Source organism: Balaenoptera borealis, assembly GCF_965194805.1.
Source record: "Balaenoptera borealis genome assembly, chromosome: 11".
NCBI classification, from domain to species: Eukaryota; Metazoa; Chordata; class Mammalia; order Artiodactyla; family Balaenopteridae; genus Balaenoptera; species Balaenoptera borealis.
In genome coordinates this window covers 9249392-9263138 of record NC_138868.1, presented here as the reverse complement: position 1 = coordinate 9263138, position 13747 = coordinate 9249392, and the positions used below count along the sequence as shown (strand labels likewise).

The following is a 13747-nucleotide window of genomic DNA, read 5'->3' as shown; positions in this document are numbered from 1 at the left end:
CGAGAGCGTACTCTAAATGCTCGTGGGGGCGGGGCCAGGGCGGGGCTTGAGGAAGGGGGCGGGATTGTTCAGACCCAGGCGCTGTCCGAATTTGCCGGCTCTCCGCATCAGACAGAGGCACTGGACTCTTTTTCTCAACTCGGCAAATTTTATTTAGAAAAAAAGGTGGGGGAGGAAGAAAGTGACAGCGCTCTTTTAGGCCAAGGTCTCAGCAGAGAAACCTCCACCTTTCTGCAGCACCTTAGCCCCCTGTCTCTCCTGGCTCAACCTCCCTCGGCTTCTGGAGCATGGAAAGGCTATGTCCCCTGCCGAAGGAGATTGGACGGTGAAGGTGCCTGGAAACGGCCAGAGAAAAGGCCCAGGCGGTCAATGTTGCGGTGGAGGACACTGTGCAGAACAGCCAGATGGGCTCCACCTTCACCCCCACCCTCCCTGGAGAAGTCCCGGATGAAGCGGCCACGCTCTGACTGGAAGATGAACTTCTGGGGCAAGGGCCCGTGCTCCCGGAGAAAGCCCCAGACACTGAGCAGCAGCAGACGCACTTCAAAAGGTGCCAGTTGGCTAAATACCTCGTGCATATTCCCCAGGGCTGGTGGCAGGAGGCTTCCCTCAGCCATGACAGCCACCAGGGTGCAGGATGCCTCCAGGTGCCAGGGGGAGTGGGCTGTATCAGGGTGGCGAGAGGCTTCCCAGTGGCCCAAGAGGGCGGCCAGCAGCCCCCGCAGCAGCACGGAGCAGTAGCACAGGGCTGGGGGAGCAGCTGCTACCAACTTTAACAGCTCAAAGAGCAGAGGCTGTTCCCGGAAGCGCCGGCCAATGCGGAGATCCCGCTCCACGGTGGCTCGGGCATGCTCCTCAGGAGGCCAGGCTAGCTCAGCACCGGCTGCATCGGGACACACACTCTCCACCAAGGTCACTGCCACTGCTTTGGCTGCCTCCGGGCTCAGGGTGGGAGCCCCCCAGCAGCCCACACATTCAGTCCCCCCAGGGGCACTGCAGCAGTGCACTAGGAGGCTGAGGAGGCTCTGGGTGTTATACATCACTTCTTGCTGATTGCGTGATTGGGCAAACTTGGGTGGCTTTAGGCCACGGCCGATGACTCCAGCGTGGAAAACAGACCAAATCCCTCCAGGGCCCGGCACAGCTGCAGTGTGCCGCCGGTTTGTGTCCAACAGGGAGGCCGAAGCCAAAGGAGCTGAAACAACTGAGAGAGTCTCATTGTCCCCATCCACTTCCCCACCAAACAGTTCTGTGTTGCCCTGATGTAAGGCTCCCTCAACTAGCAGCTGCAGGACAGCCTTGAGCCCAGCCGGGGAGGTCTGGGAGAGGCGGGTAAGAAGCTGGGAGGCGGAAGCCACCCCTGGGGGACCATGCAGCCTGAGAGAGGCAAAGAAGCGATGCACTCCAGCTCTCACCAGTCCCAGGAGTTGGGAAGGGGACAGGGCTTCCGGAGGAAAGGGACAAATGGCCAGGAGGGAGGCAGAGGCTTCGGCTACTTCCTCCTCAGGATGGAGCAGGAGAGGAGCCAGGTCAGACAGATGAGCTGAGGCAGACTCCCCAAACCGGGCCCCTAGGGCTGCAGGGCCCTCACCACCCTGCTGTTCCCACCCCACTAGCAGGGCCAAGTTACGCAGGAACCGGGCCGTGAAGGGAGGCTGCAAAGTCCCTGCATGTACCCTAGCCAGGCAGCTTCGGAAGGCCAGGGGCAGGAGGCCAGAGAGACTGACCACCAGCCCTGCGTATAACTGAGTGGCCAGACTCAACTCTTCAGGGCTTCGGGCCCGGCTCAGGAGATGGCCCAAGGCCTCAGGTCCACAGCTAGGCCGGGTATAAACAGAGAGCAGGCCAAGGAGCTGGTGTTGCCAGAGGAAGCGTTTCCGTTCCAAACGTAACGTCTCTCCACACAGCTCTCCGACGTGGTTTCTTAGCGCATCTAGAAAGGGCACAGGGCGGGGAGGCGGGGGTGGGCCCAGCACCCCTTCCCCAGGAGACCCTCCCCGGTGATGAACCAGCTTTTGCAGGTGCAGCAGCAGTAGCTGGATCAGCCGGTCACAGGCCTCGCGCACGGTGTCTGGCACAGCCAGGCCCTGGGTGGTAATGACTGAGGCAGGCATGGCTGTGTCCACCAGGAACTGCAACAGGCGGTAGGCACCTGCCCCAGAGGCCTGGCTCACCAGGTGCACGGCGAGGTTCAGCATGTTGTCCAGCTCCTCTCGGGGGAATCCCTGCAGGTGTTGCTGCAGCTGACTCAGCACAGCTGGGGGCTTCAGGCAATCCACCAGCTCTCCAGAGACTGTGCCCAGCAAAGCTGGTGACATGACTGCCAGCTGCAGGAGGAAGGGAACTGTGGCCTGAAGGGAGGGATCCCCACTCCGGCCGCCAGCGCCCCCTGCCAGACTGTCATGAAACATTCGCAGGAGCTCCCGTCGGATGCTGTCTCCATGGCGGGAGGCCAGGTGCCCTAGGATGCCTACAACTGAGGCAATCTTGGGCACCCGTTTCTCCCCAGGGATAGCAGGAGATCCAGGGAAGGGGTCTGTAGAGGGGGTCTGAGAAGAGCCTCCACCACTGCCACCAGCTCCACCTCCAGCCCCACTGTGAACACAGAAGTCCTTCAGGCCACAGGAGAGAACTCGGGAGATGATGGTGCCGGGAAAAGAGGAGCCAATATGCGCCACAACCCAGTCGAAGTGTGGGGAATGCTGGACAGAGGTATCCAGCAAGGCGTCCACGCAAGCATCCGGGCAGCTACCAATGAGAGCCGAGAGGCACTGAACATAGATGTCCATTAACGTGCGTGTGGCCCGACAGCCCATCCACAGCTGCAGCAATTCGTTGAGAGAGCCAGTGGCATGGGGCACACGCTGGTGCTGGCCCGAGTAAGTGCTGCTCAGTTGCCCCATGAGGTCAATGGACCATGCACTAATCACAGGTGCCCAGGCCTTCGGGTTGGCCCGGATAAACTCAGACAGCACCTGCTGCACTTCCTGCACCACATCCTCTAGACCAGGTCCCCCAGCAGGGACATGGGAGGGTGGCGGTGGACGGAGGTGAGGTGGACCAGTCACAGGGCTTTCATCCAGGGCAGCCAGGTGGGCCCGGACACTCTCATCAAAGACACCTCGCAAGTGGTCAAGCACAGCAGCCCGAGCAGGTGGCAAAGAGCGGAGCAAGAGAAGGCCACAGCGAGCATGTTCCCGAGCAGAGAGTTGGTGGCCCAGAACAGGGTCTACACCGGTCAGAAAGGCCTTGATTTCCTGCGACAGCTCCTGAGCACTGTAAGGAAGCAAAAGAAGCAGAGTTAGAGTGTTGGGAGTTGTTGAGCAAGTTACATTCCCTCTGTGAGCTTCAGTTTCTTTCTATGTAGAAAAGGGATAACTGTACCTCCCTCAAAAGATAATGTTCGTAAAGCACGTAAGCACCATATCTAGGTCACACTAGTTACTCAGTAAATGCTAGCTATTTTTCTTTTAATAAATAACAATAGTATCAATATTAGATAACTCTTGTAATACGTCAAGTTCTCTTTTAAGTACTTTACTTGTATTATTTCAATACAGATAACAGCCCAATAAGGTAGGTACCATTATGATCCCATTTTACAGAGAAGGAAACCAAGGTAAGTAATCAGACTATAAACTCCAAGAGGGTAATTAACAGTTCTCTCCTTTTCAACACTGGATCCTCTTCTACTGGGGTGCCTGGAATATGGGAAATAATAAATATTTGTTGAATTGAGTAAGTATATTTTGTGTTCCTGTAACATCTGCTTTGAACACACCTTTCTAGCTTTACTGCACTCCCTCCTACATACAAACAAGAACGCTGGATTTTGCTCTTAATGGAAAGAAAATTCTAAGCCCAAATTTGCCCCTTATTAAGAGCTCTCCCTCCCCAAACCTGCTTCTTCCCATATTCTGCAAGCATCCTAACCACCAACCACTTGGACTCCACCACAGCAACAGCCACCACCTTCTCAGAACCCTCAGTATGCCCCAGGAATCAAGGTGCCCCAGGGCAGAGACAAGCTAATGCCCTTCAACCCTTCCCCTCCTGAAACATATGGGTTCAGTCTCAGAGGTTCAGAAGCCAGTGTTATGGGAAGAGGCAAAATCCCCTTGCTCTTATTGCATTTTCTGCCAAAGAAGACAGCATCCTCTAGAGGTTGATAAGGCTCTGACTGTGCCATCCATCTCTGGTTCCTCCAAAAAAACCCCACTCTACGGTGAGGGGAGTGTCTCCGTTGAAGAGTAAGGGAAAGGCTAGAAGAAAGCATTCTGTGGGTTTCTGGGCCTGGGTGCTCAGGGAGTCTCCATGAAGTCAGGGGACCCTGGGTTCCCTCGGGTCTAAGGGACAGGGCACCTGGGTTCCCAAGAGTTCTGATAGTCCCAACTCTTGGAAGAGCAAGGCCAGGATCTGGGGTAACTGGGCATTGGCGTTTAGGGGGAGGCAGTACCGAGATCTTGGGAGTGCGGGCAGTGGAGCCCAGAGTTTTGGTGAGGCAGTCCCTGAGTTCTGGGAAGACCCGACCGGGAATCTCTGAGAACCCTGACGCGAGTTCTCGAGGTGGGATCCGGGTTTCTGCCGAGAAGGCTGGTTATCGGCGCGGGACCCCGCGGTAGGGAAAGATGCCAGGGGCTCTGACTACCTGAGCGGCGCGGGACCGTGGGAGACCGGGGCAGGCCCGGGAGGCCCTGGGGCCCCGGGAGGGTCGCACAACGCGGACATCCCGGAGCCCTAGCCCGAGCCCGAAGCGGGAGCGGCGGAGCGCAGGGAGCGCATGCGCGCTGCCGGGAAACCCGAAAGGAACCAGCGACAAGGCCTCTCAGGAAAACCAATCCGGCGACGTCCATGACCCTCACACATTGGTTCCGAGATGAGTCGGCGTCCCAGAACGGGGCTGCACCCATGACAGCGGGAAGCCGACCCACCCTCAACACAGCTATTTCCCCCCCCTCCCCAGAGGGCCATTGACACAGGCTAAGGCTAGCTGCGACCACTTAATTGGATTTAATTAATTTTTCTAAAGCCGAAACAAAATTTTCAACTCTCGAGGTTTTAAAAAAGGAAGCACCTTAGGAAACATTTTGATCAATAACCAGTGACAATGTAAAAAGCAGTTAAAAGAGAGAAGGGAAGAGGGAAAGCGGAAGAGAGACGGAAAGAAAGGAGTGAAAGTCCGTAAGAGAAGATGAAGAGAAGACAAGGAGAGAGAGGGAGAGGAGGAAACCTGAAATAAATTGGGCTGAAGGTGTTCTCCCAGTCCTAGGTTGGCACTACGATCTTTGTCAGGCTCCCCAGTCTCCCAGTGCAGGGGGACCTTCCCCAACCTTACATCCCCATAGCTGCAGAGAGAGCTTGGTAACCTTATGAGGACATAATAGACCTCATCAAGAGCCCCCGCTCCAACCAGTCTATCTAGATCAGGTTCCAGCTATTCCACTAACCGGCTGTGTACTTCATTTAACCCCTCTCTGCCTGTTTCTTTTTCTGGAAATCGGGATGTTAATAGTACAATTACCTCACAGGCTTGTGAAAACTGAAACCAGGTAATATGTTTACTGTATAGCACTTGGTGCCTGCAATGGTAGGTAAGCACTATATAAGCAATAGCTGTTTTTATTATATTTGTTGAATGAACTCCAGCTCTTTGACAACAGGGATGTTGCCAGTTTTGTTAAAGGTTTTATCATCATCACATGCATACAACAGTGTCTTCCTGGCATGTAGCAGGGTCTTAATAGCTGGTTGGATGAATGAAAAGGAAAGTAGGTTCTGAGGCCTGTATTAACCAGAGGGCTTACTGTTCTCAGTGGAAATGTGAGTTAGAATAACACCAGATGGTAGGTTCTAAAGATATCTTTGAAGTGACTGTGTTTTAAAAGCTAAATGATTAATTAGGGTGGTTCTATATTTATTCTTAAATTTTAGAAGTTCGATCACTCCTGAAGCATATATGCTCTAGGACAGTAAATATGAGACAATTTCTGCTCCTAGCTCTGCTTCAAACTTGGACCCAACACTTCCCTTCTCTGGGCCTTGACTTTTGATCTATGAAAAGTGGCTTTTGGGGACTTCCCTGGTAGTCCAGTGGTTAAGACTCTGCATTTCCACTGCAGGGGGCATGCGTTAGATCCCTGGTGGGGGAACTAAGATCCGCATGCCTCTCGGCATGGCCAAAAAAATAAAAGTGCCTTTTGAACCCGATAAATTCTTCCAGCTATGAGACTATTATGTGGTCCTTGCCCTTAAAGATTTCACAATCTAAGGGTGTTTGTTTTGGAGTTAGACAGATCTGGATTCATGTCTGCTATTAATTAGCAATGTAACCCTGAGCAAGTGACTCAGCTGCTCGGAGCCCCTTTCCTTATCTGTAAAATGGCACATGCTGTATCGTATCTCACAAACTTTTTGCAAAGATCAGTTCAGATTATTCACCTATTTCTTTCTCTCTTTTTTTTTTTCTTTTTATTTTTTTGGCCATGCCATGCAGCATGCAGGATCTTAGTTCTCCGACCAGGGATCAAACCCGTGCCCCCGCAGTGGAAGCGTGGAGTCCTAACCACTGGACTGCCAGGGAAGTCCCACTTCAGATTATTTGTGTAAAGAATTTAGCACAATACCAGGTATAGAAACTCTTCTTTGAACACAGCAAGCTCCTTTCTGCCTTAGGCACAGGGGTAGAACAAAATTATGAAAGGTGATGGGGATCCCAAGATGTTGAAAGTCCTTCTCCCTGCAGCTTCTCCCCTCCTCTCCTTACCACATCTGAATATAGTTCAGTTTCACACAAGTACTTTTTCCTTTCTGTGTTCAAAACTGGACATAATATTGTCTCCATAGAAAAATAGCTGATACCAAGTTTTAGCCCAGGGGAAGTAGCAGGTGAGCCTGGAACATATTGTGCCAGACAGCAAGGAATTGCTCAGATACTGGTGGTGCTGTGTCAAAAGGACACAGGACCAGGACTTTCTTGGTGGTCCAGTGGTTAAGACTCTGTGCCTCCATTGCAGGGGGCACAGGTTCAATCCCTGGTTGGGGAACCAAGATGCTGTATTCTGTGTGGCCCCCCCCAAAAAAGACACAGGCTTTGGCTGGCCAGTTTGGTATGACGTGGAGCATGAAAAAGTGATAGTAACAGATGTTTAACAACCTAAATGAGATTTTTAAAAGGAAGTAGGGGTTTCCTTTACAGAATATGTAAAATGAGTAACATGGATGAATGAATGATACAATTAGAAAAATCACCATTTTGCAGCAGTAACAATTCAGATACGGATCATCATGGATGCTAAAACCATTGTTGAGAGGTCATTGGGGAATAGGGTATTCATACAATCTCAAAGTATCACTCCATAGATTGCTTATTAATTACAAAGGGAAAGAATACCTTAACCGTGGAGAAATCTGACAGACACCCACTTAACACTAGGAATCACCAATAATGAGACAAACTGATATTATATGTGTGGACAAAAAATTTGCCTGCCTGCTATATCAGAAAACAAACAATGTTGTGGCCATCAAGCAATCAGCCACCACAGCTGTCTCCGACGGTCTCCAAACAGGCTGCCCTCCATCAAACCATCAACCACTGCAGCCATCCCCAGCGGTGCACCCAGAGGAGATTCAGGAAGAAAAAGAACAGGATACTGGCCATAGGTAGTTAAGGAGCGTATCAAAGGAATGATTTCAAAGAGCCGAGACTCTTGCGTCTTCCCGTACATAGAAAGGCTAAATTAATTAACTTGAGAAGTTAAATTAATTAACTTGAGAAGTCTGATTTTCTTTAATTAACAATAATCTTTGATGTTCCGACTACCTGGTTTTTTGTTGTTGTTTTTTTTTAAAGTTTATTTATTTTTGGCTGTGTTGGGTCTTTGTGGCTGCACGTGGGCTTTCTCTAGCTGTGGCGAGTGGGGGCCCCTCTTAGCTCATTGCGGTGGCTTCTCTCGTTGTGGAGCACGGGCTCTAGGCATGCAGGCTTCAGTCGTTGTGGCACGCAGGCTCAGTAGTTGTGGCACACGGGCTTAGTTGCTCCGCGGCACGTGGGATCTTCCCGGACCAGGGCTTGAACCCGTGTCCCCTGCCTTGGCGGGCGGATTCTTAACCACTGTGCCACCAGGGAAGCCCCACCGACTACCTGGTTTTTGTTGCAAAAACTCCTCTATCCTGGCTCCTCCCTTACCTCAGAGCTATCCGAGAGGCTGTTTTCCAGGTTTAAGTTTTCAGCAAGTCTGCTGAATCAAACATAATTCTCAACCTTTAGGTTGTGTATTTTTTTTTTTCAGTCAACACTTACTTCCTAATGAAATGCAATGGGAAAAACACAATATTCTCTATGTAGAATTTTTCCCAGAAATGCTTAACCTACATCTATTGATGAGGAAACATGGAAACACTCAGACAAACCCAGGCTGTGAGATATTCTTTAATTAATTAATTTAGGCTGGACTCTTCGAAGACACCAAGTCACCTAAGACAAGGTGGGGTACTGTTCTGGATTGAAGGAGACTAAAGGGACATGACAATTAAATGCTACGTGTGATCCTTAACGGCTTCTGGATTGAGGAAACAATAAACAGCTATAAAAAATATTACTGGAACAGCTGAGGAAATGTGAATATGAAAACCTGAATTTTAGCTATTCCACCAATGTTAAATGTCTTAGGTGTTTTGGCTATATAGAAGCATGTCCTTAGGGATAAAATCTCATCTGCAATTGACTTTCAAATGAGTCAGCAAAGACAACAATTATACATACTTGAACACATACATATATATGCAAGCGGGTAAGGAGATCAAGTATAGCCAAATGTTAAAAACTCGTCAATCCAAGTAGAGTGCATATTTAAGGGCTCAGTGTGCTAATCTCTTAACTTTACTGAAGGTTTGAAAATGTCCAAAATATAAACTTGAGGAGGGGGGGGAGCACAACACTGTACCCAAACCCTCCCTCTTCCAGGAAGCCTGCACTGATTAATAGAGCAAGGAGAGAATATGCTTTTCTCCAGTTGACCACATCTCTGCACACACAGCTTCTCACTTTAATTAACCACCCCAGCCCTGGCTTCCAACAAACAGAATTTCTGAACGTTAAAAGGGAAAAATAATCTTCACTTTATTAAAAATATAATCCAGCAAAGGAAGCAGAGACAACCACGGTCACTTGCCCACCCTGCTCACACAGGGGAGCAGGCAGGGCCAGTATCAAGACCCTTACCTCCTCTGCCATCTCTACAGAACACCTTATTTTTGTCAGAAATGGAAAGTTGGAGTGTCACTCATCGGGGAGACAGGGCCATCATGGAGGATGGCTTCTTGTTGCCTTTGGTCAAGTAAGAACTGTGGGTCCTGTTTCCCAGTTGTCTTGTTTCCACACTCACAGCCCCTTTTCATGGCCTATCCCCATTCCTACATTTAATCACACACATCTCAGTGAGAATGCTAGGGCTTTATCACAAATGGAGTTGACTGCTTAGGACCCGCTCTCCAATCTTTCTTTTCTACCCTCTTCCTCTCAATACATCCCTCCAGGGCAGGTCACTAGGCCATTAGGGAAGAGGAATCTGGGGACAGTGAAAAGGAGCAACGCTTTCTCCAAAGTCCTCTGAAATAACCATCGAGTCCTCCTGGCTCCAGCTGAGAATCTTCTGGTGGAAGGGGTGTGAGATTTAGCTCTTATCTTCAAGGTCCTCCATGTCTACATCCTGGGGGGCTTTTGTCTTCTTTTTTGATTTGGGCTGTGGTTCACTAGTCCTGGCTGACTTGAGGGGGGCTTCCACTGAGCAAAGGGAAAGAGGAAGCATTAAAGAACCCAAATGAATCCAGGCTGCCCCCCCACCCCAACTTCTGTGCCCTAGCCTCACCCTCCATGGCTGCTTTCTCTTTCTGGGCAAGCCGGATCTGCTGGAGGAGTTTTCTGCGCTTCTTCCCAGACAGAGTAATGTTGGCACGTGCACTGGACCTGAAGGATTGGTAAGAGCAAAAATATCCAGGTTAACCTGAACCAATACAGACCACACAGTGGTTCTGGTTACTGAAAAGGTCTTCGGATCCAAGTCAAAGAACTGTTACTTTACCTAAAACTAGTCTTAACACATACATAAAGTAACAATAATTGCTAAAATTTAGTACATGATAGAAACGTTTCCTTCTCTTATTTTATAAATATATATATGTATATATATCTATATATCTATAGCTATAGATATAGATATATATATTTTTTGGCCATTCGACATGCAGGATCTTAGTTCCCTTGACCAGGGATCGAACCCATGCCCCCTGTATTGGAAGCACAATTGGTCTTAACCACTGGACCGCCAGGGAAGTCCCTTATTCTTGATACTTCTAACAGCAGATGTGGTGGGTGGGGGAGGTTTCCCACATCAAGTAATTCTCCAAATTCTCAATGGACATTGACTGGGTGTCCTACAAACTTAACTCCATTTGGACACTATCTACCAGGACATAGCAACAGATACCACAGGTTAAGGCTTCCCCCACTTCAAATGCCAATCACAAATCCAGGTTGTTACCTGTACTTCTGATTGATCAGCCATAAATTGGGGTTCTCATGATCCCCTTCTCAGACTCGATAATTTGCTAGAACAGCTCACAGAACTCAGGGAAACATGTACTTGCATTTACTGATTTATTATAAAACGATGCAACTCAGGAACAGTCAGATGGAAGAGAGGCATAGGGTAAGGTATGGAAGGGGCCAGAGGTTCCATGCTCTCTCCAGGTGAGCCAACCTCCCAGTACCTCCACCAGTTGACCAATCAGGAGCTAGTTCAAGAGGTTGTGTAGAGCTTAATCTACAGCACCCACCCACCCTCTTCCTACAGGCAGTGCAGAGGGAATTAAATTTCCAATTCTCTAATCACTTCATCTTTCTGATGACCAGCCCCACGCTAAGTCACCATTTGCATAAATTTAGGTGTGCTCAAAAGGGGATCCTTAGGAAATAAAAGGCACTCTTATCACTCAGGAAATTTAGCTCTTCCACAAAGCAGAGACAAGGACCAAATATATTATGCCGCTTCATAAACTAAATATTTATAATAAGTCAATGAAAGAATGGGGTGGGAACTCTGCCCCAAGACTCAGGAGGCCTTGAAACTTATATGCAAAAATCTCACATGTGCCCTTGTGAAAATTCATCGAATGGTTCACCGCACACTTATGTGTGTGCTTTTAAATTTACTTATAAAAAAATCTGTGTGAATGTATAATGTTACTTGGGGGAGGTGGGGGAGTCCACAGCTCTCCTTAGATTCTCAGCAGAGTCCAAGAACCGAAGAAAGGTTGTGAGCTACAGGTACAGTGAGAGACTAGCAGAGTTTAGGCACAAACGTTCCTTGCATAAACGTGAGTACGCAAGGAAAGCAAAAAGGTGTTAGCTGCTCCGGAGCTCGACAAAGAGGAGGGAAGGAGGCTTGGTGGGGAGGACCAAGAGGGAGAGGGCCTGGCACTCACGCCCGCTTCTTGAGGTGGTGCCTCGTGATCAGCCCTTCGTCTATCACAGCCCCGACCACCTGGTGCTTCAGTCGCCGCTCCCGGTTCAACACCCGCCGTCGCTTGAACAGCTTCTTCTTCAGCTCCTAAGGGGGAGGAAGATGCTTAATCAGAGCGGTGCCGTGCACCGCGACCCGGGACCCCGCACCCGGCGACACTGGCCCATCGAGTCCATCTCGGGCGAGGGTAAAGGGCTCCGGGACGCTTGGGAAACAGGGTCGGGCTCCCACACAGTCACCGTTCGCGGCCGGTTGATCTTTCCCCCCGGAGCACCCATTGCTGCGTTGCGAAACCAGCTCAGCGTCGAACGTTTCAGCTCTGCGCAGGGTCCGTGTGCGCCCCACCCCTCAGCCCTCCGTTAGCCAATCGCAGCTCGGGGAGGGGAGGGGGTGGGGGGGGGCGGGTCCTAGAGCTATATAAAGGAGCCCGGCCGGCTCTTTTGCCTTTTCGAGGACGGCGACCGAGTGAGTGTCGGCTCTAGTATTTTCACCGGCTGGCCGTACGGGGGTTCTGGGTGGGGTCTGTTGACCCTCCTTTTCTTGGCGGGGATCGGGCGTGCGGTCCCGGTCCGCGTAATGTACGGAGGTAGAGGGAAAGGGCTCCGGCCCCCTCGGCGTCATGTCTTCGGTACCGGCGGCTTTCAGTCCGCGGGTTCTATCCTCAAGCGCCGGGACACAGGGCTCCAAGGAGCAGGGCAGAACCGAGGTTCAGCAGACTCCTCCCCGGGGTGCTCACACCTTCTCCTTTGATTTCAGGTCTGTGGAGCCGCCCCAGGAGCCGGAGCTGTCGCATCCCCTCCTCTTCCACTTCCCGTTGCAAACAATAAAGGCCGTTCGTACCGTAGTAAGTTTGTGTCCGCGTTCTTTTTTTCCGAGGCTGCAGAGTTAGGGAGGCTGTACGCGTGATTCCGCACAGCGGATTTTGCAAATCTTCCCTTGGACCTCAGGCCCCTGCCGGAGCGCGGGCGACATTTTCACAGAAGTTTCTCTGGACGACCTTGCCGGCACCTCCGGATGGCAGCCCTGCGCCGAACCCTCCACCTGGCGAGCCTGGCGGCGGGGGCGCGTCGCGCCGTGGCGGGTAGGGAAGGTGGACAGAGGGAGGGCAAGTTGGGTTCTTCGCTACACAGGAAATTAGTCCCAGAAATTGTGCCGCTTAAAGCCCCAGGCCACATTGGTGCGGGTTTTGTCGCGTTTTGCTAGAACTGGGCGCTGGGTGACGCAAGTCCTCCACTCGTCCACAGGCTCCCTGGCTGGTAGCTGCCTGGCAGACCGCCGCCTCTGGGATAAGCTCCCCGCCCAGCCCCGTCAGGGCAGCGCCGGCACCTTCGACTGGTTCTTTGGATACGAGGAAGCCCAGGGGCTCCTACTGCCGCTGCTGCAGGAGGCACCAGCTGCCTGTCCGCCGCGGGTGTTGGACGTGGGCTGTGGGACCTCCAGCTTGTGTACAGGCCTCTACATCAAATGCCCGCACCCAGTGGACGTGTTGGGGGTGGACTTATCTCCTGTGGCTGTGGCCCACATGAACAGCCTCCTGGAAGGTGGCCAAGGCCAAACACCCCTGTGCCCGGGGCACCCTGCCTCACGCCTCCACTTCATGCAAGCTAATGCCCAGAACCTGCAGCCAGTGGCTTCCTCAGGCTCTTTCCATCTAGTGCTAGACAAGGGCACCTGGGATGCTCTTGCCCGGGGTGGTCTGCCTGGGGCTTACCAGCTGCTGTCAGAGTGCCTGAGGGTCCTAAGCCCTGGGGGGACCCTGATTCAGTTCTCAGATGAGGACCCTGATGTACGGCTGCCCTGCCTGGAGCAAGGGTCCCAAGGCTGGACTGTGTCTGTGCAGGAGCTGGGCCCTTTCGGGGGCATCACCTACTTTGCTTACTTGGTTCAAGGCTCCAATTAAAGACTTCTAAAGCCTGACCCTAGTGTTTCTGTTGGGTGAGGAGTTGGAGAAAGCTTTTGTCTTGGCAAGATGACTGGAAAATGAGGATTTGGATCCTGGCTTCCATATTTATTAGCTGTGTGCACACAGTATTGAATATTTCTGTGCCCCAGTTTACTCATCTGCAAGGTTGGAATAATACCTGGAGTTATGTGGATTCCATACAACAACAGGTGAAACATTTAGCAGTGCCAGGCACAAGATGAGTGCTGAATAAAGAAGGTACAAGTGGATCATTCCCCATCCCCAGTTAACTGAACTCCTAAAAGCACAGATAGGAATTCTT

At 51.3% G+C, this 13747-nt stretch overlaps 3 protein-coding genes across 7 annotated transcripts; 1 reads left to right on the top strand and 2 right to left on the bottom strand.

The window, feature by feature from the left end:
* Nucleotides 1–128: 128 nt before the first annotated feature.
* On the bottom strand, nt 129–4819 carry INTS5 (integrator complex subunit 5). The gene is made up of 2 exons (XM_082344273.1): nt 4649–4819; nt 129–3276 (listed from the first exon to the last, which is right to left on the bottom strand). Exons 1-2 carry the CDS (start codon nt 4726–4728, stop codon nt 297–299), a joined length of 3060 nt encoding a protein of 1019 aa, XP_082200399.1. The 5' UTR covers nt 4729–4819; the 3' UTR covers nt 129–296.
* Nucleotides 4820–9096: 4277 nt separating this feature from the next.
* On the bottom strand, nt 9097–11863 carry LOC309606766 (uncharacterized protein C11orf98). Its single transcript, XM_082344256.1, has 4 exons — nt 11762–11863; nt 11485–11609; nt 9870–9967; nt 9097–9784 (listed from the first exon to the last, which is right to left on the bottom strand). Exons 1-4 carry the CDS (start codon nt 11798–11800, stop codon nt 9675–9677), a joined length of 372 nt encoding a protein of 123 aa, XP_082200382.1. The 5' UTR covers nt 11801–11863; the 3' UTR covers nt 9097–9674.
* CSKMT (citrate synthase lysine methyltransferase) lies at nt 11688–13439 on the top strand. Of its 5 annotated transcripts, XM_082344250.1 has the most exons (4): nt 11969–11987; nt 12279–12366; nt 12470–12603; nt 12767–13439. In XM_082344250.1, exons 3-4 carry the CDS (start codon nt 12537–12539, stop codon nt 13420–13422), a joined length of 723 nt encoding a protein of 240 aa, XP_082200376.1. In that variant the 5' UTR covers nt 11969–11987; nt 12279–12366; nt 12470–12536; the 3' UTR covers nt 13423–13439. The 5 variants fall into 5 exon arrangements, with proteins under 5 accessions (XP_082200374.1, XP_082200373.1, XP_082200372.1 ...); XM_082344248.1 differs by lacking the exon at nt 11969–11987 and adding an exon at nt 11688–11709 and having other exon boundaries at nt 12279–12603; XM_082344247.1 differs by lacking the exon at nt 11969–11987 and adding an exon at nt 11829–11850 and having other exon boundaries at nt 12279–12603.
* The last annotated feature ends 308 nt before the right edge of the window (nt 13440–13747 follow it).